This window comes from Fusarium flagelliforme (assembly GCF_020744385.1).
Source record: "Fusarium flagelliforme strain FIESC 12 MPI-CAGE-AA-0113 chromosome Unknown B0J16scaffold_5, whole genome shotgun sequence".
In the NCBI taxonomy this organism is placed as follows: domain Eukaryota; kingdom Fungi; phylum Ascomycota; class Sordariomycetes; order Hypocreales; family Nectriaceae; genus Fusarium; species Fusarium flagelliforme.
This window is the reverse complement of record NW_025763507.1, coordinates 3,830,632-3,856,728: the sequence shown is the minus strand read 5'-3', so window position 1 is coordinate 3,856,728 and position 26,097 is coordinate 3,830,632. Positions and strand designations below refer to the sequence as shown.

The 26,097-nt window shown below is 47.6% G+C and overlaps 10 protein-coding genes across 10 annotated transcripts; 7 read left to right on the top strand and 3 right to left on the bottom strand.

The window, feature by feature from the left end:
* Window positions 1-84: 84 nt before the first annotated feature.
* On the bottom strand, window positions 85-1,889 carry B0J16DRAFT_165340 (uncharacterized protein). Its single transcript, XM_046122301.1, has 2 exons — window positions 371-1,889; window positions 85-314 (listed from the first exon to the last, which is right to left on the bottom strand). Exon 1 carries the CDS (start codon window positions 1,854-1,856, stop codon window positions 372-374), a length of 1,485 nt encoding a protein of 494 aa, XP_045982042.1. The 5' UTR covers window positions 1,857-1,889; the 3' UTR covers window positions 85-314; window position 371.
* Window positions 1,890-1,967: 78 nt separating this feature from the next.
* B0J16DRAFT_290241 (uncharacterized protein) lies at window positions 1,968-4,943 on the bottom strand. Its single transcript, XM_046124243.1, has 7 exons — window positions 4,760-4,943; window positions 4,394-4,703; window positions 3,966-4,340; window positions 3,760-3,917; window positions 3,342-3,711; window positions 2,938-3,288; window positions 1,968-2,891 (listed from the first exon to the last, which is right to left on the bottom strand). The coding sequence occupies exons 1-7, from the start codon at window positions 4,902-4,904 to the stop codon at window positions 2,072-2,074; spliced, it is 2,529 nt and encodes an 842-aa protein (XP_045982041.1). The 5' UTR covers window positions 4,905-4,943; the 3' UTR covers window positions 1,968-2,071.
* Window positions 4,944-5,289: 346 nt separating this feature from the next.
* B0J16DRAFT_346011 (uncharacterized protein) lies at window positions 5,290-6,220 on the top strand. The gene is made up of 3 exons (XM_046128361.1): window positions 5,290-5,573; window positions 5,626-5,846; window positions 5,896-6,220. The coding sequence occupies exons 1-3, from the start codon at window positions 5,394-5,396 to the stop codon at window positions 6,029-6,031; spliced, it is 537 nt and encodes a 178-aa protein (XP_045982040.1). The 5' UTR covers window positions 5,290-5,393; the 3' UTR covers window positions 6,032-6,220.
* Window positions 6,221-7,359: 1,139 nt separating this feature from the next.
* Window positions 7,360-10,249, top strand: B0J16DRAFT_307950 (uncharacterized protein). The gene is made up of 3 exons (XM_046124857.1): window positions 7,360-7,803; window positions 7,864-8,242; window positions 8,293-10,249. The coding sequence occupies exons 1-3, from the start codon at window positions 7,367-7,369 to the stop codon at window positions 10,225-10,227; spliced, it is 2,751 nt and encodes a 916-aa protein (XP_045982039.1). The 5' UTR covers window positions 7,360-7,366; the 3' UTR covers window positions 10,228-10,249.
* A 601-nt stretch (window positions 10,250-10,850) lies between these two features.
* On the top strand, window positions 10,851-11,989 carry B0J16DRAFT_416642 (uncharacterized protein; the record flags this gene model as incomplete). The annotated part of the gene is made up of 2 exons (XM_046133612.1): window positions 10,851-11,272; window positions 11,328-11,989. 2 exons carry the CDS (start codon window positions 10,851-10,853, stop codon window positions 11,968-11,970), a joined length of 1,065 nt encoding a protein of 354 aa, XP_045982038.1. The 3' UTR covers window positions 11,971-11,989.
* Window positions 11,990-11,992: 3 nt separating this feature from the next.
* Window positions 11,993-12,888, top strand: B0J16DRAFT_346007 (uncharacterized protein). The gene is made up of 2 exons (XM_046128360.1): window positions 11,993-12,319; window positions 12,382-12,888. The coding sequence occupies exon 2, from the start codon at window positions 12,388-12,390 to the stop codon at window positions 12,775-12,777; it is 390 nt and encodes a 129-aa protein (XP_045982037.1). The 5' UTR covers window positions 11,993-12,319; window positions 12,382-12,387; the 3' UTR covers window positions 12,778-12,888.
* A 769-nt stretch (window positions 12,889-13,657) lies between these two features.
* B0J16DRAFT_386676 (uncharacterized protein) lies at window positions 13,658-14,203 on the top strand (the record flags this gene model as incomplete). The annotated part of the gene is made up of 1 exon (XM_046131590.1): window positions 13,658-14,203. One exon carries the CDS (start codon window positions 13,658-13,660, stop codon window positions 14,201-14,203), a length of 546 nt encoding a protein of 181 aa, XP_045982036.1.
* A 278-nt stretch (window positions 14,204-14,481) lies between these two features.
* On the bottom strand, window positions 14,482-18,176 carry B0J16DRAFT_402123 (uncharacterized protein; the record flags this gene model as incomplete). Its single annotated transcript, XM_046132620.1, has 5 exons — window positions 16,817-18,176; window positions 16,077-16,529; window positions 15,316-15,930; window positions 15,162-15,261; window positions 14,482-15,095 (listed from the first exon to the last, which is right to left on the bottom strand). The coding sequence occupies exons 1-5, from the start codon at window positions 18,083-18,085 to the stop codon at window positions 14,482-14,484; spliced, it is 3,051 nt and encodes a 1,016-aa protein (XP_045982035.1). The 5' UTR covers window positions 18,086-18,176.
* Window positions 18,177-18,349: 173 nt separating this feature from the next.
* B0J16DRAFT_346005 (uncharacterized protein) lies at window positions 18,350-19,442 on the top strand. The gene is made up of 2 exons (XM_046128359.1): window positions 18,350-18,386; window positions 18,450-19,442. The coding sequence occupies exon 2, from the start codon at window positions 18,490-18,492 to the stop codon at window positions 19,372-19,374; it is 885 nt and encodes a 294-aa protein (XP_045982034.1). The 5' UTR covers window positions 18,350-18,386; window positions 18,450-18,489; the 3' UTR covers window positions 19,375-19,442.
* Window positions 19,443-20,016: 574 nt separating this feature from the next.
* B0J16DRAFT_290233 (putative ankyrin repeat protein) lies at window positions 20,017-26,048 on the top strand. The gene is made up of 8 exons (XM_046124242.1): window positions 20,017-20,304; window positions 20,352-20,577; window positions 20,630-20,692; window positions 20,739-20,804; window positions 20,848-21,298; window positions 21,371-22,050; window positions 22,087-25,638; window positions 25,690-26,048. Exons 1-8 carry the CDS (start codon window positions 20,045-20,047, stop codon window positions 25,954-25,956), a joined length of 5,565 nt encoding a protein of 1,854 aa, XP_045982033.1. The 5' UTR covers window positions 20,017-20,044; the 3' UTR covers window positions 25,957-26,048.
* Window positions 26,049-26,097: the final 49 nt, after the last annotated feature.

Sequence of the window (26,097 nt, the reverse complement as noted above, 5' to 3'; positions counted from 1 at the left end):
TATGTATATATCGTTTGTGATCGTAGATCTGACACTTGCTGGAAATAAAAAGGAAACAATGCTTTTCTTAGCTTGAGTTTGCACGATATAGCGAGGCGACGATGTAACATCCTTCGGACCTGTTCCCCATCTTTGTATGTTCCGGACCACATTCCCTGCAACCTGTTCGCATGCAGACCAATTAGACCAAAATGTCGCAGTAAGCGATCTGTCAACCGAGAAGGATTCTCCCGGATGACCTTCCGCTGCAAATTTCGGGAAGTCCGTGAACCCGTGCTCCGCATTAACTGTCCATTAATGCGATGTGCTTTTTCCTGGTACAAAACTGTTAACATCGAAAGTGCGACTGTACAGAAACTAGAAATTCTACCTTAAACCTGTCTTTCAGCTAATAAAAGCTTGATACCCTGAATCTGGGCAAGGTCCTTGATCCTGTCAATGCCGTCGGTATCTGGATCATCGACAAAAGTCTCCGAGAGATCCAGAACTTTGAGATTCGAGAATCGTCTACCCGGTGCGGCTTCTCTTAGCAGCTCAATGAAGCCCTCAATGTACGGCTTTACTGGTGGTCGGTTATAAAACCAATCTTCCACAAAATGACGTCGTCGGGGCTTAAGATACTCGATCGACTTGGGCAGCCTATCAAGAACAATAGTAATCTCGTAATGGCCGCTCTCATTCCAGTTCTCGTCGTTGCTGTCATCGCCATCTGTAAAGAGACCAATCATCGGACAAGCAAGTCGTCGGAGCCGTGTACATCTTCTGTACGCCTTTTCGGCCACATGATCTGGTATCAGTGGGGGAGTACTTGCGTCATGGGGAAAATATCCAGGTATAGGGTTGAAATTAAGATCAAGCTCCTCAAGTGTCTCATGACATGATGTAATATCCTCGACTAGTTCATCGCGGTCGGGAAAATAAAAGTATTCGTAGTCATTACAAGGCCAGAGCGTCAGCTTCTTCAAGCAACCTGGGGCGCTGAGAAGTTCAGAGAGTCCCCTGCTGTCGTCAAAAAATCCAGAGTGCATCAAGATGAGCTCCTCGACATTCGAAATCCTATCCAGCGCATGAAAGAAGTAGCGAATTGAATACTTGTCGTCATCTTCGTCTGGTGATGTTTTCGTTAAATACCAAATATGCCTCAGAGGGTCTGCATCAGAGAGTCTCCATGCCACGAGAGACTTGACTTTTGGAAGATGGACGAATGGAGTTACCAATTCCCAGTAAATCGCGTCTTCGGGCTCTCTTGGAATCACTTCGACATACTGAAGTTTTGCAAGAGGTAAATCGCTAGTACCCAACTCGTTTTGGATATTAATTTCATTTGCAAATCTCGAACTCCAGACATTAAAACTCTGCGGATTATCCGGTTTGAGTTCAGGAATGGTCATGTTCAGGTGTGTTATTCGTTTGCACCAGGCCAAAATCCCCACAGCAAGAGCATCTTCGCAGCCAAGTTTGATATCTTCCAGTAAGGCAGGCTTGTTGTACGAGATGTCGTAGTTGATATCGGGACGAAGCTGTTCAGCGAGATTGACGAGTTTAGGATCGTATTCTGACTTTGTACTGGAATCGGATTCTGACTGCGTCCTTGGTGGTAGAGCTTGCAGCACACCAAAGTCAACAATCCTGACCATACTTCTCAGCTCAGGATGTTTTTGGAGGTGAAGCGCGAAGCACTTGATGCTTGGCTCTGGACAGTGTTTGCTGTTGGTCCATCGGTATACCAAGTAAACACGACAGAGTTTGTTGAGGCAACTGTTGGTGAGGCAGAGGTTTCGAAGTGACCTGGTGTCTGTGAGAGCAAGTAGCTCGCAGATGGTGCTGAGTGCTGGGGTACGCGCTACTAGATCCATGGTGTCGAGTTACCATCAAGATGGATACTGTCAGAGGCAAATTCGGTGAGGGTGAGATAGGATCTAGGTGGGGCAACTCTTCGCACAATGTGAGCTAACCAATTATCGCTAGTATTAGTCACCCTAAGCGCTTTAGCATAGTCCTAGCAGCGAGAGTCTACCATACTTTGGTTGAGTTCTACTTGTTATTAGACATTATCTGCTACCCTCACAAGCTATCTGCTCATCCTATCGAATATATCTAACACAGTCCTCCTTTGTTCATTCTTTCCATTCTCTATTTCATAGGCACCCTCCGCCTTCCGCGCCTCCATAACACTCTTCATCGTCTTCCTCTTCACCAAAGCCCTAGCACTCTGATATAAACCCTGCCCAGGCAGCGCAACTAATCCCACCGCTCCGGAAGCAACCTTAGTCCCCATATTCAACAGCCCAATACCAACACCCTTAGCCGCACCCGCAGCACCACCCTCTTTAGCACCTCTAACAGGCTCCATGACTATACCACCGATACCCTCAACCATGCCGTGCGCAAAGTTCTTTCCCGCTGCGATACCACCGGATTTCCAATCTGTTACGGCACCGGGATCGTAGGCTTTGCCACCGTAGAGCTTTGGTGCATTGCGCATTCCTTCTGTGACGGCGTAGGGAAGGTCGAGAAGCATGCCTTTGGAGTAATGCTTGAAGAAACCACCGACTCCCGACGCAGATCCTTTGAAGGCGGCGAGTGCACCATGCTGCGGATCCTTGGATCCAATTGCGGCTGAGCCTTCCGGCAGTTCCAAAGCTGCCGGTCTTCCAAAGATGTCTTCTTCTGATCCCCGTTTAGAACTACTGCCACTCTGTACTTCGGCTTCTTTACTGCTGGATGACCGCTTCTCGTTCGGTGTCGCTGGGCGAAATGCTTGTATCGGCTTTACCACGATATCGGAAGCGGAATTAACCATTCCCATTCCAGTTGTTGCGAGGGTGGATAGAGTTGCGGTTACGGGATCCCATCGTCGGTTTTCGATGTGGACCGGTTGAGATTGGTACCTGCAAATGTCAGTACGTATGACTTCATCGAGATATGTGTTCTTACGGCTTCAGATGGTTCCAAGTAACCTTCCCTTCGCCCACAAGCATCTCAGCCGCCATCTTAGAAAACTTCATAGACTTTCCTTTGCGCTCATACAACCATACCGCAGGTAAATTCGACAGAATATCGCATCGCATGTTGTTCAGAGGCAAGTTGGCGTGAAAAGAAGCAACAGCGCGTCGGACACCAGATTCGCTGGCCATCCTGTCTGCGATTTGCTGAGCAGCCGTCGATGCATCGGGGGTGAGACAGAAGCGAATGGCGTCTGCAAGGTTCTGGCTGTTGAGTTGTTTGAATGGGATTGGTGCTGGACCTGCACCACTAGTATGAACCATGTTTCCCCAGAATGGTTGGCTGAATGTTGTTAGCAATCAATGTACGACCTAATAAATAGTAAATAAACTTACTCTCCAAAAAACGGCACAATCGTCGTAGGCTTCGCATTTACCAGCCCGCAAGCCGTAGTACCAGCTCCTCCATGATGGACCACCGCAGTGACATGCTGAAACAGCCACTCATGAGGACAATCGCCGAGAAAGAATACTTTGTCATCTCCCATTGAATCTCCACCAAGCTTACTCCAACCTCGCGAGACGATTGCCCGTGTACCAGTCGCATGAACCGCTTCTAGAATTGTCGCAGTGAGTTTCTCTGGGTCATCGATTACAATACTGCCGAAGCCGATGTACACTGGGGGTGGGCCGCTTGAGAGGAACTTGGCTAGGGCATCTTCGGGTTTATAGGTTGGTGCTTCGCGAAAGAAGAAACCACAGACATCTGTACATGGTTAGATAAGAGGTATGGGTATGAGGCTGATGAGCGTACCAATATTTTCAGGCCAGTCAGATGGTTTCGGCACTAACGCAGGTGACCAGCAATACGTGACGGGAACTCGCAATGTCTCTGTCAAACAAGGTCCTTCACTAAAGGGAATCGGCTCCAGATCGATAGTGCCTCTCCACGCGTTGATGATGTCGCCAAGCCTACCAAACAATCAGCACAAGTCCAAGAAATGGTCTTTACTAACGTACCCTTGCCAAGTCATCCACTCCACCAAAGAGTATGACACGTAATTCGCCGCACTCGCAGACATATCACTTCCATTCGCCCTCAAATTCGCAAGAGGATGACAGAATTCCCGTGTGCTCGTCCAAGGCATCGTAAACATAAGATGTAACGGGATACCAAGAGCTTGCGCGCAGTGGATATGAGCAAAACTTGGCGGATTTGCAATAATCGCATCTGCGACAAAAGGCCGACCGGTTATTTCATCTGGCTCGACACAAGATTTCCAGCATTTGTGAAGCATTTCGTCGACCATTTTTCGTTTCCGTTGAATTTCGCCGCTGCGTAGAGTTTTCATGCTGGGGAATAAACCGGGGTTTTTTACCATGTACGCCATTAACCTGTTCATACTATTAGCGTCTTCGACCTGGAGTTTGAGTTCTGGAGCACTTACTCAGCTGGATCACCACCTATCGAGAAAAACTCGAGACCAGAGTCTCTCACAAATTTATCGAATTGGCCGTGTGTCGCAAGACGCACGCGATGACCATGACGCTGCAATTCTGATCCAAGGGCAATAAATGGCTGTACATCTCCACGGCTGCCGACGACTTGAATAACGATATTTAGTCGAATGCTGGTTTCGCTGGTTTCTGTGTACTTTGGAGGTTCGGTCGGGAGTTGTACGGGTTTTTCGGTGGGGACTAGGCGGGAGAGGCGACGGGCTATGCGAGAGCTGAGGTCGATGTCAATTCGGCCGTCGTCTATCAATCGTATAGTCAGTATATGCTTGCGACATTTTGATAGATTGTTGTCGTACCTCGACCGGTTGTGGTTGCTTCCCATTCTGCCAAGGCTTCATATGGCGGTGGGACGTTTTGCAATTGGGTGTCATTTTCGCCATTTGCCGCCATCTCGAAGTATCTCGTCTGGCGATTCTGTTGGATGTCATTTGGGGAAGCCATGTTATCTGTTGGCGTAAGGATGAAGAGGAATGGGAAGATCCAGGGCCAAGAGATGCCGTCTCTCTATATTAATGAAAATTTTTGATAGGCTAGTCTAGTCGTTTCATTTTTAGCATGATCTAAACATTGATGAGGCAGTGTATAGCGTCGCCGAAAATCTCAGATACGCGTATTTGATGTTTTAGCTTGACGCTAACTTAGAGTTAGAGCTGATTGAGCGGACAAGCTTGACTCGTCACTGGAAAGTCAATTCTATCCGCGGATAGATAGCCCCACCTCTTCAATGTTTGTTTATACGCGGACAGAACACAGCCGCATTACGACTCACCTATCAAACAAATTCATAAAGTACTATTTAATCCCCAGATCAAAATAAGAATATTAAGCTTATTCAACCTCTCCTCTTTATTATTCTGTTATCATATCCGTCGACCCTTCTCCCACGCCTTTCCATCACGACTCATCTGCACCACTCCAGCTGCAACAGCCATGTTCGACAAAGTAAAAGAGTTCTTCCAGAGCCACTTCTTCGATGCGCGATGGAAGGGCAAAGTCTTTGCAGCCCAAGTCGGCATCACGACTCTTGCATTTATCTTGGGTATTGCGAAACTTGCCACAAGACCGAGTAATATACCAATGAACAGAATGGATATCATGGCAATTACAATGGTATGTCATCGCAACCTTTTTAAGAAGACATCAACTAATGCACCTGGTATAGAGCATCAAGTCATTCTTCTTCTTAGCCTATGAATTCTCAACAGAGAAGATTGATCGTTTCAAACGGTTCGGGAGTCTAAAGGCTTATGCCATCCTCAACACCCTTGACATTTTGTTCTGGATGGTTGTCATGGGTTTAACATTCTCTGGGGTCAGCAGAATATGTGTTGGCGCAAACTGCGGAATTGGAGTCTGTGTCGCACTTGTAGCCTTGTTGAACGCGTAGGTTGGCCTATCTTATCTTTGAGGAACTGGATTAACACAACTTTAGCTTTGTTCACTTCTGGGCTGCTGTCATAAGTTGGAAGAACCACCGATATTTTAAGAGTTACGGAGTGAAGCGTGGTGAAGGTGCCCCTCCGGCAAAGAGCACCTACAGCCTCAGTGGTGGGGTTCAAAGTGTCTAGTTGCCAGATTAGTTTCGAGAAAAACAGCAAGCAAGACATCCTGTGGTTTTGGGACAATAGACATCGATTGATACGTTTGGCTTCATTGGCCCTTCATTTCTCAAACGGAATTGTTCGTTCATTGTTGTTCTTTATCTGAACGTTTTTTTCAAGTGTCTCCATCTGACTTCTGTCAATGAGAATGTTTAAAAGTAATTTTATTCTTCTTGACGACGTGTGCCTATTCATCTCCTACTGACCTGCTGCCTTGGCCATCAATATACTTTCATCTCAGCGACATTACAGGGTAGAGTTAGTAGAATACTGTGGTAACTGTTCGAAGATACTGTTGAAGCTGTTAAAGCCTACCCTATTGCTGTCCCCTCTTTTTCCACTACGCAATAGCTTGTAGGAAGAAACAAGAATTAACAACGGAATAAAACAACTCACGATACGATGAAGTGACCATGTTTCGAAGACGTAATGTTTTTTGAAGAAAACCTTAATTTACTACCATTAATTATCCGACGCTCTTATAATTGTACCGCCAAGCCAAACCCTGACCCTGTGATAATCAATGCACCAGGCCCTGCAAGATAGTTCAGCAGCACCAACGCACGAGCCTCATTCTTCCTTGTCACCTTGGGTGGGGCAAACTTGGTCACTCGGTAGGCCTGTAACAGTGAGAAACATATGCGCCAAGAACCGATCAGTCTGTTGCTTTCGCGCACGCCGAAGGGCCAACACTTGAAGAATAATGACGATAACTGCTACCCATTGATCTTTGAGAGTTTTGGTAGGGACCCGGATTAACGGGTTGTCGTGTTGCCATGGGAGGGTTAAGCTGTGAAGTCCGGAGTCTGCCAAGCTGTTCTTTTCTTTGTTGCCTTCGATGTTGTTTGACAGTGGTTTGTCTTCTTCTTTTTCTTCCCCGCCAAGTTTACGGAGTGCCTATATTATTAGTCAGTGAACTCGCGTGCGTTGAATGTATTGACCTACCAGTGTAGAATCGCAAGCCTGATCATTCTCGGCTGGCTCAATGTCGCAGGTATGAGTACTAGTGGCAGAAGCGGGGAGACAAGCCGCTGTGAACCTGATATGACCTTTTAACAGCTGAAAAGGCCCATGGAAATTGCTGTCTCAAAGGCCCTGAGCCCTGTGCTGGATTGATTGGTGAGTGGGCCACCTTTGCTTTTTCCCCTCCACCACAGCCCTCAGATGCGGGCGGTGGCTGTGGCCAGCTCAGCCAGGATAAGCAGCTGCCTTGCCAGCGAAGCAAAATATACGTCAATTTAAAGGCTGCTCTTTATCTTCAGCAGCATGCTTCAACCCTGAGCTCTGCATCTTCCAACGATCATGGCTGAGCCACTTGCGATTATTGGGCTAGTCTCAAGTATCATCACCTTCATCGAGTTCAGCAGCAAATTGATCTCTACCGCCAAGAGACTCCGCGATAATCCTGATGAGCCTGTCACTGAACTAGAACGGCTGGAGCAGACTAAACAGCACGTCAAACACCTGAAAAATGCCTTTGAGAAAGAAAGCGACGGTTTTATGCCTCAGGACATACAAGAAATCCTATGGACGGCGGGACAGTGTGAATCTGTCGCTGCAGACCTGATTGCGATTCTCCAAAGACTGAAAGGGAAAGACGGGTCTTCCTTCAAAACATTGGATGCCATCAGTGTCGCAATGCTCGCCTTTTGGAAGAAGAAGCCTATTGATAACTTGCAAAATCGCTTGGAAAAACTGGAGACTAAGCTCCGAGGAGCAGTCAACCAGGTGCTTCAACAGTGAGCTTGGCCTCTAATCCTGCGTCTTATGGGGTGTGCTAACATCACTAACCATGATAGACGACAACATACTGTCCTTATGGAAGAAATCGGAATGTTGCAGCGACTACATCTCAACATGGCAGTCAACTACGAAAAAACACTAGACAGCTACCAAACGGATATTCTCAATCTCAATTCACCGGGTTCTTATAATGTTCTGGACAGAGGGCACCTTGACAAACTCAACAACCGTCTTCATGATTTCGAGCAGGAATGCAAAGACCGACGACACACGGGTCGTGTTCTCAGCCGTTTGGACTTTCCTGAGATCAGACGACGATGGAACAAGATCCACGCGACGGAGAAAAGCACCAATACCTGGATCTTTGATCGTCAGAGGACCAACTTCCCAGACTGGTTGGAGTCGAGAAATGATATCTTCTGGATCACGGGTAAGGTGAGTCAGCATGGAAAGCAGATGAGATTAAATCACTGATTGAGTCACAGGCTGGAAGCGGCAAGTCGACGTTAATGAAATTTATTTCCGACCACAGCTACACAAGAGAAGCATTGGAGCATTGGGCAAATGGAGATACTCTGCATGTAACAAGCTACTATTTCTGGAACCAAGGCTCCCCACTACAAAAGTCCCTACGAGGACTCCTCCGAACCATCCTTTTCAACATCCTAAAAACGACCCCAAGCATCGTGCCTAAAGTCTGTCCCGAGCTACCAGATGGAGACTGGACGGATGCGGAATTGAAGGAGATGCTCGAAAGGTTAACAAAACTGGAAAACATCCAAGCAAAGCTCTGCTTCTTTATTGACGGCTTAGACGAATTCGGCGGCGAAGAAATAGATTTGAAGAACGTGCTTAAATTCTTCAACAAGTCCCTCCACGTCAAACTTTGCGTCTCGAGCCGGCCACGAATTATCCTCGATGATTCTTTCAGAAATGAACGCCAGTGTTTGACGATCAGCGACTTTACAGCCGGCGACATGAAGCACTACGTTCGCATGCGATTCAAAGCGAAAGAATTCGATAAACTACGCTCACAGCAGGGCGGAGAAGAGGAATGTGAAAACATCATGTCCAAGATCGCCGAAAGCTCTAAGGGCGTTTGGTTGTGGGTGTATCTCGTCACTCATGATCTGATGCGGGCTGCCGCGACGTATGAGAAGCCCTATAAGCTGCATGAGATTTTGGATCAATTCCCCAAGGGGTTAGAGGAATACTTCAAGTATATAATTGACCAGATCGAGCCACATTATCGGGAGGAGATGGCGCAGATATTCCTCATTACCATCGACGAAGTACAGCCGCTTCCTGTATTTCTGTTTTCGCTACTGCAGAGAGAGAAGAAGAATGAGAATTATGCAATCGATGCTCCTATCAAACCTCTAGACTTTGAGGCTATTGATGCGGATAGACAGAGTATGAGGGCGCTAGTACATAATCGTTGCGGGGACCTCTTGGTTGTGGAAGATGGGAAACACCCAGTCATTTTGAGTCACCCGGTTGACTTCCTTCATCGAACGGTACGGGACTTTCTGCGGGATTGCTATTACGACCAACTCAAGAGCCAACTGAAAAGAAACTTCGATCCCTTAGTTTCACTCTGCAATATGATGCTCTTTCTCGTCAAGGGTCTACCAGCCATCAAATCCATTACGCAATTATTCCAGATCGTGGACGAGTTGCTTTACTACGCCAATGAGATCGAGAAACGAAGCCCATCACAAGCAGCGCTCGATCACCTCGCTTCAGTCCTCGACGAGCTTGATACCACGAACACGAAGCATCATGGGCAGAGCATGAGTTCCCACTGGACATCAATCCGCGATCCGCTTTGGGCGAAAGGAAATGACCAGTATCTAGAAGGCGGAAAGTGCAACTTTCTTGCTTTAGTGATCCAAGCACGGTTGAGGAAATATGTTACGGCTAAGATAACCCAAGATCCGTCACGTCTAAGAAAACCCGGGCGACCGTTACTGGATTATGCTCTTCGTCCACGACGCAAAACAGCTTTGACAATGCCATACCATTCACAGCGCGATGAAGCTGGAATTGATATCGAAATTATCACGCTCTTCCTCGACCAAAAGGCTTGTCCAAACGAACCCGTCCATCTGAATGATGGAAGAACAGTTTGGGCTCTATTCCTTATGTCAATGAATGAATCTTCAATGAAAGGCGAGGTTTCCACTGTCACGAAGCAAGTTTGGTATAACGTCTGTGAATCGTTAATTAGGCATGGTGCCGAACCGGACTGTCAGCTCCACAATGACGGAGCTTTTACAGTTGAGGAGGTGCTAAAAGTGGTCTTTGGTGCGGATAGAGCTGCTGTACTCTTGAGGCTGTTGGCGGAGGAGAAAGTGAGGCGAAGGAATAGTTCGTGGGGAGCTTATGGAGCTTATCTGCTCGACAGTCTAGGATTTTAGATGTATCCGTAGGGAATCTGTCATCATTAAAAGGATAATTGCATCCTCGCCCAGCACTTTCGATGTCTGCCCTGGCGTTGGGTTTCCAGGTTAGCATAGCCAATATTGGCTTATGGCTTGCTTTAGCTCAAGCTGGCTATGCCACTAGCATCTTCAGCCGCACGTTGCGCATTCAAATGTACGCCATTGCCACCACCATATTTCCCGTTAATGCCATAAATCGACTCATCTAGATGCCCTTTACTCAGAATGGAATTTCGCCTCCCAAAAAGGATCAATCCCTCCGACTTTCAGCACTCTTTTGAAGTGTATCTCCGTTGAAAGGCGGAGTTTTACATACCAGCCAGCTGAGGCTGAATTAAGTTTATTTCTTAGACTCCGAGACTACCAATGAGCGGGTCGGGGGATGAGTTGCCAGTCAATGAATAAGAGACGTGGCTTGCGCTAGGGGGTCCAGCCCCAAATCGTTTCCAGCCCTAAGCATTCTCGACTCCGGATGGGTTTGTTGCCGTGGATTGAGGGGAGAGTACATAAGGAAATTGGAAATTCCCACCATTTTATGGTCTAATACTCCCAGTCCTCTCTTCTCATTCTCTCGGTACATATCTCCAGAACCCCGGACCATGCATACGACAGTGCTTCTCGGCATGATGGCCCTTGCGGTCAACGCCATGGAAACAGGCCATGCTAGAAAAGTGCCAGCAGCAGATATGCCCATGATTACGGCTGACCCAATGGACTTCCTCGATCAAGTGGAAGAGCTCCGAAGACGCGAACTGCTACCAAGACAGGCACCGTCTTCCATGTTAAGCGACTTGACCGTCACGGTCGCGGCTGATGAAACTTGTGGTTACCTATCAGCCGAACTTGGCGCACCAATTACCTGCACTAACAAAGCTACATGCGCATGGGCGCAGGTTCTTCCAAACCAGGGTGCTGTCCGGTGTGGAACGGAGATCAAGCTCAACTGCATTGAGTCATCTACGGCCGTCAATTCTTCGCTTTGTGATGATGTTTGTCAGAGCAATACGTTTAATTTGCTATGGTATGGTCAGTCCTGCTGATAGCATATATCACTCCGACTGACAAGTTCTTTATAGTACCGACTCCGATATCCCATACTGTCGAACATACGTCTTTCCGCACGGAGTCAAAGATTACAGATGTGCTTCTTCATCCGTCAAAGATATTCAAAGTGCTGAATATACCTTCTGGGGCCAGGATACGCCCGACTTCACCACATTCTTCCTGGACGCCGATGGCGCGACCAAGAGCATAAGGGTCGATAAAAAAGCCGACGAAACATCGAAAGAATCCGATGTATCCTCCAGAATCACAAAAGTAATTGACCCCCCACCCTCATCAACCTCCCATTTCGAAGATAAGAAGAGCTCTGTGCCATTAGGAGCGATCATAGGCGGCGCAGTGGGAGGCGTGGCTGTCATCGGTGCAATCATGCTGGGCATATTCTTCATGCTTCGACGAAGGAAGAATAAGACTGCACCTGCACCTACCGACGGCCCGATCAACCCACCAACTATGAGCTTTGCGCCCCAGAACGCGAATGCAATGATGCTTGATTCTAAGCCGGTGGGTTCGCCCCATGAACATAGGGTCTCTGCTGTTTCTCCGTTGGGATCACCTGGTTGGGGTGGACCGGTCTCGCCGCCGCCTGTATATGAAGCGCCAGCGCACGAGGCGCAGCAGGTTCATGAAATGGGGGATTCTAGTGTGACGAGATAAAATGCATTTTGGCATGGCATGTCTTTCGGAGTATGATAAAGGTTTAATTGCAGGCGAAACGGGTCAGTTGTACTATCATTTAGGACGGTCCATAGCATTACAGGAAGTTCATTTCATATGTCTGATTCTTCAAGCCGATGACTGTCCCGTTTGACCAGTTAAATATGCATTTGAGTGTATGTATTAAAACGAGTACTGATATTGGAGACCACTGCAGCCTAGACAACCCCGCTTCTTCCCAGCTCAAGTCATGATAAAAACATCCAAGCGTCCCCTTCGTATTCGATTCTGTTGTTACTCCCGCAAACCTATCTCTTTGACTTGGTTGCTACTTTATTATTGACATCAGGTAAGCTCAGATGTTTACTATTAGTAGTGATCATGCTCTGATATAGTGTACTAATTTCCTAGACCAACATGAGTCTCGGATATAAGATGGTGGAGCAGCTCTTCCTCGACCTCTCCCCCGACCGAGTTTCTCTTCGTGACGGGATACACGCCGTCAAGCCTTGGGCAACTAAGTATATTGATGCCATCCAAGATGCAAGATACGGGGATGCAATCTGGGCGCGATATCACCTTTCTGGACAGGTGAAGGATGGAAAGATCGAGGGGTTGACTGTCATTGAGAGTATTACTGAAGATGCCATGGGTTATAAGAAATATGCACCAGAGCAGTATGCTGAGGCTGTGTCTTTCTACAAAGGCAATAATAGCAGTTCGGATGGTCGTACTGATGTGATCGAGATTATCATGCGCGTCGATGTAGAGGATTTGACTGGGAAACACATCCCCGAGGACGGCTAGAGACTGTATGATAGCTGTCGATATCGTCAATGAAATGTGTTATTTTGCGAAGTACGCCTTTGTGAATATCTTCTGTTCTACTGATCTGTCATCGGTACAACGTGAAGAGGCATTGTTGATCATGCCCATATGGCTGCTACATTGAACTCTCGAAATCGAGGATGTATCAGAAAGCTCAGCTTCGGATGCCACGGCACTTCGGTTAGTCGGCACCTGGGCAGCGACGCCGTGCTGTCACAGAACCAGTGGTGATAACAGGGGTCAACAAACTGAACTCAAACTATACGAGGATGCAACGCTCACAACGGAAATTAATCAGCTCATCCTCTGGATGACTCAAAGCCTAGACTTCCTAAAGTTAATGCATGGGGTCTGAGCCCTTCGTAATCATGCTGATAGTAATGTGTAGGACATCCAGTGACGTCCGCAAAAGGAGTCTACAGTCGGACCGGGAGACAACGGGCAAGGATATAAGTGACTGAACCAACACAGCTTTACAACCAACAGCATAACACGGCTGTATCGGAGTAAACGAGAAATGGCTCGTCGTGATATTAAATCAGTATAAATGTTGTTAGAAAAGGCAGTGTTTTGAACTGCTTATCAAAGGAATTCATCACATCAATTAATTATCCTCATTAATATGGCAATCTCTTACCTCCAATTGTTCCTAACACTGTCGATTTCGTGCGGCTTGATTGGAGTGTCTGCCGACACAAACGAGAGAGATCTTGTTGAATAACTCTTCCTCGATGTATCCATATACAGTGTTGTCGATGCCGTCGATGGCATACCATCAATTGAACCATGGGCCAGTCAATACGTTGCTGCTCTCTAGGAAAGACGTTTTGGCGACGCTATTTGGGCACGATACTACATGATGGGAGAGGTAGAAAATAGCATTGTTGGAGACACCAACCTGACTGTTCGCCAGAGTATTAAGGAAGACGCCGTCGGATACAAGACCAATGCACCTGAACAATTCGCGCAGGCCTTGTCGATCTATGCGAACACCAGCAGTGAGGACACGAAGCCAGACATTCTCGAACTCATATCAAACGTCAAAGGTCTTGATTCCACCAGTCTGGAAGATCGAACGACATACAGCATCAGGTGTAGCGGTGATCACCTTGCATACAGATCCAGCTATTATCAGATTCTTGACCACATGTCTCAACAGAAGACCCTCATTGGAAGGAGTGACAGAACCCTCTACTCCTATCGTTCCTGCTCGCTGAGACTTGGTCCTTATAATAGAGGGGCTGACCTGACCTACAACACGGCCCATGCTGTTGCCCGTCTTATTGAAGAGCAATGTGCACGAGTGCCCGCATGCTGCAATAGTGTGAAGGTTTCGGGTTACTCGCCTAAGAACTCGAGACATCGCAAGGTCTGCCTTAGTAGCAAGAGCACAGGCTGTTATTGAGATGTTCCCGAAAGGCGTTTCAACTCGACAGGACTGGGTAGCGGAAAGGTCCTGGAGATGCATGTACTCTTTCTTGTACTTATTAGCAGGAAAGAAACCGCAGACTTCAATGCTTGGTGCTTGTAAGTCCCCAAGGACGATGGAAGGGACCAAATATTTATATGTATTGTCATCGAAACCCACGTAGTCGCTAGCTCCCAGATTAACAGGCTTTTCCTAATAGCCCATACCTTTCTATATCTCGAGCGCCTCTTCCGCATGCAACAAGTAACCCGAATCTATTTCACTGAGTTTGCAAGCTTGATTCCAAAATCTATGAAATTCTTCGTGAACTCCATACTTGCGTCTGAGTCTGACTCCCCCCTCTCCCTTTCCCACTTCTTCAAGATGTCAGTCACTTTATCCAGCTCTTCCCATACTTGAATAAATTTATTCGACGTCTGTGAGCCCAGACTCTCAAAGGCACCTTTCATCGCATCCCGCTTCATAATATCCTTCAAGCGCTCGGTAGGAATGGCAGGTATCACATTCTGGTTGCGATTTGCTATCTTGATTCGGAGAATGCTGGCCTTGAGACAGTAGAGTATCATGGCGGCAAGACCAGCACCAAGCGCTGTAGCAACGCTGGAGCCTGTGTGTTCTGTCATTCCCTTGTCTTGAGTTGATTTGCTTCTGATTTGATCCTGGTTCACGTGTACGCCGGGCAGGATGAAGGTTATATCTTCAGGTGTCCAGCTAAATACGGTGCCATCGGAATTAGCTGCCCCAATGCGGAAGAACTTCTTGGGAAACGGAGCGCTCGGGTAGTCAGCCCCTGTAAATTTCCCCTTGTCTGGTGCAGAACAAAACATCAGGACGTTTTGACTTATGGCCTTTTGTAGAACGTTATGTACTATATAGAATGTTAGAAGGACGAGAGTCTTCAAACAAATCGTACATATTGTTGTTATTCACTTACAATTCGTCTTCACAGGGTCCTCGTTAGTTCGGCCCGTCATCGGCAAGGTCCACGACATCGAAATAATATCTGCTTTCTTGTCCAAGGCTGCCTGGATTGCCTAAGAGCTGTTAATATCGATGAAGATACTGGTAAGATGGAAGGGAATACTTACACGTGCTGCATAGTCGGCATGGATAGTGAAGTTTCCGTTCGGGTCGCCATAGGTCTTGAGTCGTATAGGATAAATCTCAGCCATTGGGCAAACACGCAGTATCATACGAGCCATTGTTGTACCGTGACCTTTGGCGGATAGGAACGGTGAGTTGACCCTCTCGTCATGGAAGTCAAAGCTTTTCCCTTCAAGGACTTGGCTCGGGTGGTCAATCTCAAACTTGTTGACGCCATCGTCGATCAGCGCTATGGTTACAGGCTTCTCAACCCGTTCGGCGGTCCCCACATTTTGGTTCATATCTCCAAATCTCTTAGCCGTAATATCCCAAAATGTTTTCATGACAGAAGCAAATTCTTCAACAGAACTCAGCCATTGATGGGCATTGATGCCTTTGTCGGGAGTAAGAGAGCTTGTGGGAAGAACGCCATGGGGCGTCACTCCTTGTTGAACGCCAGTGGTTGGATCTACCAACTTTACTCGAATGTAGCCTAGCGGTGAGCCTTCAAAGGACACCTCTTGACGAGTCGCTTCACTCGCAAGAGGTTGGCGGTTCTTGTTGAGCCTACTCTCGAAATCGCTGATCTTATTGTTGATCCACTGCTTGCTGTCACAAATCTTCAACAAGGTCAGCATACGAAATGGGGCGATGACAGCTGCGATGAATACAAACGTACCATGTGAGGTGGCGGGCGAACAATCTCAACTTCTTGAAGAAATCGCATCTTCGGTAGAGCATCCTCATCGCTCCAAGCCCGGAGGACAGCGTTACTGCCGCTCCATACCAAAGTCAGCTTTCTCATCTGCGATTCTATAACCGCCTCATTATCACCCGATCCTTCAGTCGATGGGTCTTTCCTCTGGCTGCCGATGTGTAATATTGTCTCCGGGTCTAGGTCCGTCTTCTTCCAGTCCAGATGTTCAATGACAAAATTCCCTAAGGCCTCTTGTATAGTCTGGTCCCCATGCACTCCCCGTCCCACATCCATTGGTTCTTCCACAGAGAGTTTAATAATATGCCGCACACCCTTTGCATAAAGCCAGTCAAGAAAGTATTTAATATCTTTGCGGCCAACCGGTGATTTTGCAGACCCTTTTTCAGCTGCTTCTTTTTCTGCCGGAGTGAGTTTGTCGTTAACCTTGACGTATGGGAACGTGACATATTGGAGCACAGGATCGAATTTATACCCTCGTGAAGGGTCTGCACCGAATCTCCTCTTGAAGTCTTTCCAGGATATATCGGATGGTGAACCGGTATAATCAAAGCCTGTTTGAATATCTTATGACATATGTCAGTCAGGGTCGCAGCACGTGCGGCAATTTTGCTCTTACCATTTGTGTTGTTGCCGTACAGAAAAAACATGACCATTTCTGGGTTACGTGTCCTCATGTAATACAGCTTAAGCTTCTGGAGTATCTTGTCCGAGTTGTTGAGATGCTTTCGAGTTTTCTCTGATGAAGCCAACTGTTTGGCAGCTGAGTTCCCGTTGTCAGGGTCTTCCACCTTGGCACGTCCTGTATTAGTCCGTCTAATTCCAGTATTCGGAGCAGTCTCCGTTTGACGACCAGTATCAACAATCCTAACGTGCGTTGCTTCGTCTTTATCGCCTGATCTGCTTGTACGGTATGGACTTGACGCTCGGTGAGCACTTTCGTCGTGATCAATTGTATTGTGATCTTTGACGGACACATCGTCTCTCTGGAGTCTCGCCTGCTCTTCCTCTTTCTTCTTCTGCCTCAGCAGCTCCTTTTCTTGAGTGGCAGTTAAGGTTTGACCCTTTCGACCGGAACTCTCTGTTTCGCGGTCTCCTGGTATCTTGAGTGTCGGTTGGGGCTTTGACTCTCTTGTCCTGGTGGGTAGTCTTAGATCCCGGGGAGGAAGTCTATCGCCTGTTCTCGGTATCTCAGCAACATCTGGGTCGGCTTTTGAGAGGGCCTTGGATCTCATCATCATTTCCCAACTCTTTCTTGTATTCTCATGTTCTTGAAATACCGAGACGCCATCTTTGTCACAAATATCAAGAAAGGTCTTTGCTGACTTGGTCTTGTTAATCCTCGCAACGGAATCTTTCTGAATGAGCAATTCGATGAGCTCCACCCTTTGTTGGTTACACCTTTTGAATTGTACTGCATGGTGCATCGGCGTCTTCTGCATGTTGTCTCCAATACTGCGCGTTTCGTTTGTGGCGTGTTCCATCAACAGCTTCAGCGATTTCCAGTTGAGCTTCTCACCAAATGCAGCATGAAGTGCCGTTTCCGTCCCATCGTGAGGGAGGGACAATGCAGCGTTTAAACACTGGAGCGCGTTTGGCTTATCTTCGTGATCGACGCATGAGGATATCATATACTCCAAGAGGCGGTCCTGGCAGAACCTGATAGCCATCAAGATTGGGGTCTTCTTGTCCTTGTTCGAGACAGCCACGAGATCTGGAGCTTGCTCTACCAATGCCCTGGCAAGAAGCTCCACATCCTCTGGTACTAGACGATTGTGCTGAACCACTTCAACGAGCACGTGTAGGATGGTGCCCGCCTGGACATTGCATTGACGGGTGACATCCCCGAATCGATGGAGGAAGTCGGCAACTTGTCCTTGAGATGAAAACTTCTTTTCATTCCGTATCGCTTCACCCGCCTCTTTCAGACGATTCTCCCAGGTTGTGTCTGGGTGCTGAGAGTGAAAATTGTGCTCGACATCGTCGTCAAGCTCGTCTTCAGCCAAATCAAACTCAGCGTCAGGCAAATCCTGATAGCCTGGGTGTAAGAGCGCCGTCATATTGGCGTTTGCGAAATTCCTTTTTTCTTGTTTTTTTTTGCTTTTGTTGAGTGATTGGCGAGAATGTGAAGAGTGGTTGCCTCAAGTGTTCTGGGAACCCAAGCGAGGCTCTGTGATTGTGACCAGGTTGTGAAGAACTGGTTTTGGCGCTTACATGCAGATACCCCGCAGGAGCTGAAAGGATGATCACACAGTGTGAGCTGACAGATGCGCCTGGGAGTCTGGCCAAGACCGAATGCGTGAATTAAAATCCCAGACACATATCTTTACATGAAGGCAGTTTCTCAAGCATCACACGTCGGTATATACAATCTGTTGACTTGGACGGTACGAATTGATAGCTAACGTTCAAAAAACTCAAAAGAGTCGGTCGATCAACCTCTCCTTCAAACACCAATTACACTATGTCGACCACAGAGGAAGAAAATGCATCGTATGACCAAGATGGAAAAGAATGTGTGAACGTGGAAATGTACGAGACTGGGGAGGGTGGATTCCACGTCTTCAATATTGCGCCAGATCACTACCATCGACAAGAAGCTCTTGAACGCACCGGTGCGATTGATATCACTGGTTACCTTGAAAAGGTTGTACATGGCACCATCAGTCCCACCGAATATGGGTCAATCATCGTTATGCAATGGTATTTCCAACCGGGCCGAGGGCGACGTGTTTCCGAAGCGACTATCGAATTACGCTTCGAACCTCAGTCGAGTGATACTGATACCGAACTCGAGGTCAGAGACATATCATTCGAAGGCACATTCGGCTTGATGACTACATCGCAAGAAAATGCTACTACTAGGGGCTTAGAGGCTACCGCCGGTGTGCAGCAAGTTGCTCAAGCCAACTTGACTGCAAAGTGGGAGAACACAATTACAACAACCACGTCCGACTCAATAACACTCATTGGCAGGAAGCGCATGGTCAACCATACGCCTCCTAAGCGCATTGCAGAATGGGAACTTCACGAAAATCAGTCACAGCCCCAGGGCATTCCAGGCATGCTCAGAGTGGCGGTGCTGGTCGCGAGAGATGATGAGGAGAAATTTAAGTGCAGGGTCGACTTTACCTGCAAGACGGACTTGAAGACGAAATTAGCTGGATGGTTTCAGAAGATCCCGAAGGATGATCCGATAATTTTCCAGCCAGATAGTTGTGATAAAGGTACGCGAGAGAACAAAGGTGTTACTTATGGTACCAAGGACTTGGGGAACATGTCTCTGGATGACTTATCGGATGTGACTTACAAGAGAGTTATCTCAAATGGAGAAAAGGCTTGGAAATAATCATATCTGTATTTTAGTCAATCACAAAGTTCCGATGTATCATATAAGGATCCCTTTTTTATTGTCCCATTTTAAAACCCCCCTTAGGAGCCATGTATACAATCGTCACCGTGTCAAGCCCGCGGTTGACCCATTGAATAGATCCAAGGATGAGATAAGAGATAAGCTGAGAAGATTACCCTAGATGTCTTATCTTTGTGAGAAATAGCTATGGAAGTAAGGAAATAAAAGAATAACCACGGAAATTTTCCAGCTGGGATTTGAGAATGGATCCTGTAGATACGTATACAACCGATAATCACTACCCTAAAAGGATTTATCTTTCACTGTGCGACAACGAACTCATGGTGTAAGATTTGTGTGCTTTGAATCTGACAGGGTCCCAATCACCTGCCTATCTCAGCTTCCTGGCCGGCCCGGCCGTCAACGCGTGGAGCTCAATTCCCTGCATTATCACACAAGCTACGAATCAGATGTCACTAATGCTTGGCGCTGAGTAAGAACATGATCATGTCACTCATAAGCCCCACCTGTAAAGGACACCCACGCGTTGGTTGATGAGACCCTTGATCCGACGCGGTTTCGAGCTTCCCAGATAACAATAGCTTTATTCACTGACCATCTTGTCCGTCTGGAGAAGTTCACTGATTAGGAGACTAGGAACGAAGCGATGGATGTCTCCGAGACACCTTCGGATAGACAGTACGATCCGCCACTGGATGAGCCATGTACAGAAAATGAAGAAGACCATCTACCTGAGAGGCTTAGGGATAAGGCTGAAGGGGAAGATGACGATGCAATAAGCATCCAGACAGCAACGGATGTTCTGCTTCCTATAGAGCGGGATTCAGAAACTCCCCAGGAGCACAAACTCGGACTGGACATCAACAAGATTCGCGGCTGGTCCGGCTCTGAATACGACGATTATGAGTATGAATAGTATCGGAACTTGGAGCAAGGGTTGCTAATTGAGACAGTGTTATTGCCGTCCATGGTATACGCGATGACTATAAGACCGCCTGGATAGACAAGAACGGTGGCTGGATGTTGAAGGAGAAGTTATGCAAGGACATGTCAATCAGGGAAATTGATTACTCCTACGAGATCCACGAGACATCAGTCCTTTACCGTCGGAATGGGATTCATATACTAGCTCAAGAGCTTGTCGACCGGTATGCGGAGGAGCGTGGCCATCTGGCTGAAGTATGTGTCTGACCTTTCAATGTGGTTTGCGAGCCTAATCAATAAACAACAGACAGAAACCGACCGGCCAATCATCTGGGTGTGTCATGATGTTGGAGGTACGATCGTGAAACAGGTGGGTGAGATCATATCAACGAGAAACCAGTTGTTAACTCGGCAAGGCGCTTCTTATAGCGTCACAGAACCATGCGAGATATGGCAAGATATTCATGCATACAACGGGACTTGTAAGTCGAATCATATCAGAGAAAGACCCCGACTAAGTCAAAGGTTTTCATCGGCACGCCCCATCGATTCGAATCGCAAGACGACGCCGAGGCTCAAATTCTCAAACTTGTCCTTCTCCCAGGACCTGACATCAAGAAGGGAGCTTTGATGAAAGCAAAGTATCTGGCAGAACAGATAGAACAGACTAACAAGAGGTTTTTGAGCACTAAGCTCTTGGACAGAGCTTGCGTCTTCAACATAATATCTCAAAGCATCATCGACAGCCTTTTAGATAAGGCCGCTGATGACGTGTCTGTGTCTGCTGATGATAGCATATACGACGCTGCGGACCCGCGCTTTATCAAAACAGTAACACCGTTTCGGAGAAATTCACATTTTATTGGACATTCATTCGAAGCAAGCGGAAGGGTGCGATACAATCGTATAAGCCATCTTGACCTCATTCGAGACGAGGGGAACGATCTGCTCGACTCATTTCAACTTGAAATGACTGGTTTTAGTACGTCATCTCCTCTACAATGGTGTAAGGTAATGGGAATTTCTTCTAATCATCATCAATTACTAGGTCTCAAAATCAGCTACGGCCTAATTTCACTACAGACACGTCTACTATCCCTTGTGCCTCCGACCCGGGCGCTCAGCATTCCTTTTGATCCGGTACTTCCGTATCCTCCTGTGCTACGATGGTTGCATGAACAACCGTCTTATGTATCATTCATGAAGCAGAAGGTCGGTCTCAATTTCCTGCATATCCATGGAGATGGAAGTCCCTCCATTGACATGACAGATGTGTCACGTCTTCTGTACGCCCACCATGACACTACAATGTCGATGAGGAATCCAACCAAAGCGGTTATATACTTTGAGTTCGACCAACATGACTCAAGGTATCGGAGTCTCTCATCCATGTTGACATATCTAGTGAATGCCATGCTGTGGCACTTTTGGCCTGATTCCATGACCGAGGTGATGGCTTCAATGGACCTGAGCTTCTTGAACAAAACGAAATCTTGGGCTGTCGAGGACCTATATCAAATCTTCATTAAGCTTCGATATAGGCTCATCTGGACCCAAGACTTGACCTTCTTTATCAGCTGCTTTGATCAGTGTCCAGAGCATCAACGCCGGTGGTTCATGGAGCGTCTATTGAAGCAACAGAGCTACAGGGAAGACTCACTCCGCATCATCATATCCACATCAAGTAATGACGGGCTCGGCATCGGGACTGTGACTCCGAATAGGCAAGTCAACGTGGCTGGGAGTGTGACCCCGGATAGGCAGGTCAATGTGGCTGACTGCCCCTTGTTTGAGGAGCCACAGGATAACCTGCTGTTGGACTTAATGCCAGACCTGGATGAGCTGGTAACTGCACGGCCAGCATACGGCGAATTCCTGACTCAGATCAAGAATCTGCTCAGGGAATGCCACCAAATGCCACAAGTGGCACGTTTGATTGTGGGATGGCTAGCATCTTCCCATCGAGGCAAGACCCGGGCCGAGATTAAGGCTGTCATTGAATCACTGTCACCAACCAATGCAGATAATATTGTCAAGGTCTTTATCCACCACCTGCCGCCTCTTCTACAGGAAAAGGCCAAGACAGCCTTTGATTGGATCCAACATGCTATGGAACCCTGGTCAGCCGATGCTCTTGTCGAAGCAATTGCGTTATACGCATCCCCCGACAAAGGACCTTGTCTGTGTGACCTTAACAAGAAGGCTCAGATGGATGAATTGGTCGGAGCGCTAGGCGGAATTATCACTGTGGAAAACTGCGACGTTAAGCTTTGCCACCCCTCGTTCTATCAAGTAACTGGGCTGATGTGGTATCAGAGTTCAGAGGAATACGTTGCCAGAGTCCACAGCTCAATGGCGACAACATGTCTACGTTACTTCCAACTGGAAAGCGCAGAAATATTCCTCAATGACCTTTGGCTGCAAAGCATTACGGGACCTCCAGAGGAGCCACCAGAGCCCTTGGTCGTTTACCACCAGCGAAGCTCTATGGCTGAATATGCAGTCAGATTTTGGTCAGAGCACTACAAGCGCAGTGGTCCATTGCGACCAAAAGAGCTTGCCCGCGACCTCTTTGCTAATAGACATTACCGAGCTCGCTGGGAAATTCCTTATTGGCTTCTTTCTAACCCATTCACAAGAACCGGTCGCCACTACATATCCACTCTTCCCGTTTTCGCTATGCTGGGCCTACAAGACTTGGTGGAAGAGGACCTCCTATTTGAACGCGACCGACCAAGGATTACCAGGGATTGTTGGTTTGCTATCACAGAAGCCATCAGATCGGGTAATACACAAATTGCCAGGAAAATCCTAAACGTTGCTGAAGTGGACGAGGAAGAGCTGCAGGCCGCTCTACTCTGGGCTGCGGCTCGAAACGATCTAGAGATCATCCAAGACTTACTTGCCAAGATCCCCAACCCAGACATTTTCAACTGGCCTGACAACCTTATACATCGAGCTGCTGCAATGGGCCAAGACAAGCTATTGTCTGCCATGTTAACATCTGGTTGCGATGCCAATAAGGTCGGCTTATATTGGGAAGCTCCACCTACAATCATGGCAGCGTGGTTTCATCAGCTGTCTACGCTCGAAATCTTATTGAAGTCGGAGAAGGAGCCAGATTTCTCTATGACAGATTTGGCTGGTGACAGCCTCCTGGTGTTCGCCGCAAGAGCGGGAAGTCCGGACTTGATCAAACTTGTCATACGTGCTATGTGGGGCGACGCAGAGATCAAGGATGACGTTTCTACTAGAGAGAAGCTCGTACGAACTGCAATATTAAACTCTACACATAGAGCTGTTGCCTTACTTTTAGATTCTGGAGCTGGATGCCTTGAGAGTAATGGGGGCGACCAGCCTCTCCTTTGGATTGCAGCTCAAGCCGGTTTCTTGGAGTGTTTGCGTATCTTACTCTCACATGGAGCGGATGTGAACGAGGACAATTTAGGTTGGACTCCGATCTACACTGCAGCCTCAAAAGGCTATATCGATGTCGTGAAACTACTACTCGACCATGATCCCAGACCACGGATGGACATAACACCCTCGGGCGAGGATACAATCCTGGTCCGAGCTATTTGTACTGGCAACGTTGAACTGGCATCACAACTCATAGAAAACGGCGCTGTCGTCGACATGGTTGACGAAAATGACACGTACAACAAAACACCTCTCGCTCGAGCCTGCGACCGTGGAAACTTGGAAATGGTCAAGCTTCTCTTGGAGAACGGCGCTGACGTCAACTATACTGGCGGCATATCTGACCCACCTCTCTTCGCAGCTATCTACAACAGCAAGAACGAAGTAGCGAAATATCTCCTGAACAATAGCGAGCCCGACGTTACGTGGAAAGGGCCTGAAGGAATGGGGGCGCTTCATGTAGCCTTCAATGAGCCTGACATTCTTCTCGAATTGCTCAAAAGGGGTGCTCCAATCGATGGTATGAGCATTTGGGGTACCGTACTCCATATGGCGGCAAATGAAGGACATTCTGAGTCGGTCCAAATCCTGCTCGATAATAATACCAAGCCCGACTTGGAACTTGGTATTTCAGATGATGAGAATAGAGGCTACACCGCTCTTCAAGTGGCATGCCAATTCTGCTCCTTTGGTTGTGTCAAAGCCCTGTTGGAAGCTGGAGCCAACCCTCGTGTTATCAACCAAGACGGCGAAGATCTTATCGATATTGCACTTCGAGCGCCCCCAGAGTCTAAAGATTGCGGCAAGTGTTTGAAGCTGTTGTTCTCTGCACCTTACAACCTACCCAAGGAGCGGGCTGACGAAGAAGGACGCACCCGACTTCACAGGATACGAGAGTCTACATCTGTTGACGTTGTGCGACGCTTCACAAGTCTCATCTCTGAGTTAGATGTCTTGGATCAGAAAGGATACACGCCACTAGCCGTGGCTGTGAGCGAGGGCAACTTAGATGTCGCCAGGTATCTCGTCGAGATAGGTGCCAACGTCAATATCTTCAGCCCTGAGTACGGCAGTATTCTCCATATAGCTGTCAGCAATGGCTCCATTGACCTCGCCAAACTGTTGATCGGCGCTAGGGCGGATCCCGAGATGGTAGACCTCCAGTATGGCGAGTCTCTTATGTATACAGCTCTTGGGATTTCGGATTCAGGAAGCCGGAATCATATGGTCAGATACCTGGCCGATGAAGCTAAAGTGCCGATCAGCAAGGTTGGTGGTGCGTTGGGATATCCAGTACTCAGGGCTGCGTCCATGACAATTCCGACCACCGAAAGCCCTAACCTACTCAAATTCTTCATTCGTCGCAATGCTAGACTCGATGTTACCGACAATCAGGGGCGGCAAGTGGTACATTTCGTCTCAAAGTCAAGATATCACAATGTCTTCAAGATGTTACTACGAGACAAGGAGACTATCAATGCAGCGGACAATCTTGGTCGAATGCCTATTCACTTTGCTGCCGCGAATTCCAACCCCGACTACCTTGAATATCTACTAAACACAGGCAAAGTCGTTGACATCGATGCCAAGGATATCGATCAATGGACACCGCTGATGTGGGCGGCGCGATCTCGTAACTATACTAATATACACCGTCTTCTAGCAGAGAAGGCTGATATCTGGGCACGGAGCCTCTCCTCTGACTCCTTGGGCGGTTGGACACCCTTGAAGCTAGCACGCTTTTCTAACCTACCTATGGGCCCTGAAGACCTTGAGCCTCACCCTCAAGAGCGCTCGAGAATCGACGGAAATGGAGTAGAGAAGTTCTGGGACGATGACTTTCACAAAATTAAAGCGGGCCATTATAAAGGCGTCCTATGCGATAGTTGCCTCATGGTACGTCACTTACCATTCAGTCCATCGACAATATCTAATGGCTTTTTTTAGGATATCATTGGCCTACAGTGGAAGTGCATGGAGTGCAAAGAGAACTTCGATCTTTGTTTCAAATGCTATCCAACCAGGTTTATCTTTCATAACCTGGATCACAATTTCGAATCGATTGGACCCCTCTATCATGAGGATGCTGATCATGAGAGTGTTACAAGCCATGTCACAAAGGCGGAGGCGTTGGATGTTCATGAAGCGGACCTACTCCCAGAAGAAGACAATGAAAGTGGCAGTGATGACTTGGATCTAGATTCAGATAGTTAGCATGACCTGAGCAAGAATCTTAATTAAATCTTTAGCCGTAATGGAAGTCGATCATGTGGGGAATCCCTGCTAATACGGGGTTATCTGATCGGTTACCACTCTAGAGAGAGGGGATTTTTGAGTAACCGCCCGACACTGTAG

Bases quoted from the DNA above. Each gene is read 5' to 3' on its own strand.
- B0J16DRAFT_165340 (XM_046122301.1), bottom strand. From the start codon at position 1,856: ATGGATCTAGTAGCGCGTACCCCAGCACTCAGCACCATCTGCGAGCTA.
- B0J16DRAFT_290241 (XM_046124243.1), bottom strand. From the start codon at position 4,904: ATGGCTTCCCCAAATGACATCCAACAGAATCGCCAGACGAGATACTTC. The intron at 4,704-4,759 runs GTACGACAACAA...TACGATTGATAG, and splicing joins AGCAACCACAACCGGTCGAG to ACGACGGCCGAATTGACATC. The intron at 3,712-3,759 runs GTACGCTCATCA...AACCATGTACAG, and splicing joins TGACTGGCCTGAAAATATTG to ATGTCTGTGGTTTCTTCTTT.
- B0J16DRAFT_346011 (XM_046128361.1), top strand. From the start codon at position 5,394: ATGTTCGACAAAGTAAAAGAGTTCTTCCAGAGCCACTTCTTCGATGCG. The intron at 5,574-5,625 runs GTATGTCATCGC...CACCTGGTATAG, and splicing joins ATATCATGGCAATTACAATG to AGCATCAAGTCATTCTTCTT. The intron at 5,847-5,895 runs GTAGGTTGGCCT...ACACAACTTTAG, and splicing joins CTTGTAGCCTTGTTGAACGC to CTTTGTTCACTTCTGGGCTG.
- B0J16DRAFT_307950 (XM_046124857.1), top strand. From the start codon at position 7,367: ATGGCTGAGCCACTTGCGATTATTGGGCTAGTCTCAAGTATCATCACC. The intron at 7,804-7,863 runs GTGAGCTTGGCC...TAACCATGATAG, and splicing joins GTCAACCAGGTGCTTCAACA to ACGACAACATACTGTCCTTA. The intron at 8,243-8,292 runs GTGAGTCAGCAT...ATTGAGTCACAG, and splicing joins TCTTCTGGATCACGGGTAAG to GCTGGAAGCGGCAAGTCGAC.
- B0J16DRAFT_346007 (XM_046128360.1), top strand. From the start codon at position 12,388: ATGAGTCTCGGATATAAGATGGTGGAGCAGCTCTTCCTCGACCTCTCC.
- B0J16DRAFT_346005 (XM_046128359.1), top strand. From the start codon at position 18,490: ATGTCGACCACAGAGGAAGAAAATGCATCGTATGACCAAGATGGAAAA.
- B0J16DRAFT_290233 (XM_046124242.1), top strand. From the start codon at position 20,045: ATGGATGTCTCCGAGACACCTTCGGATAGACAGTACGATCCGCCACTG. The intron at 20,578-20,629 runs GTATGTGTCTGA...AATAAACAACAG, and splicing joins AGCGTGGCCATCTGGCTGAA to ACAGAAACCGACCGGCCAAT. The intron at 20,805-20,847 runs GTAAGTCGAATC...ACTAAGTCAAAG, and splicing joins TCATGCATACAACGGGACTT to GTTTTCATCGGCACGCCCCA.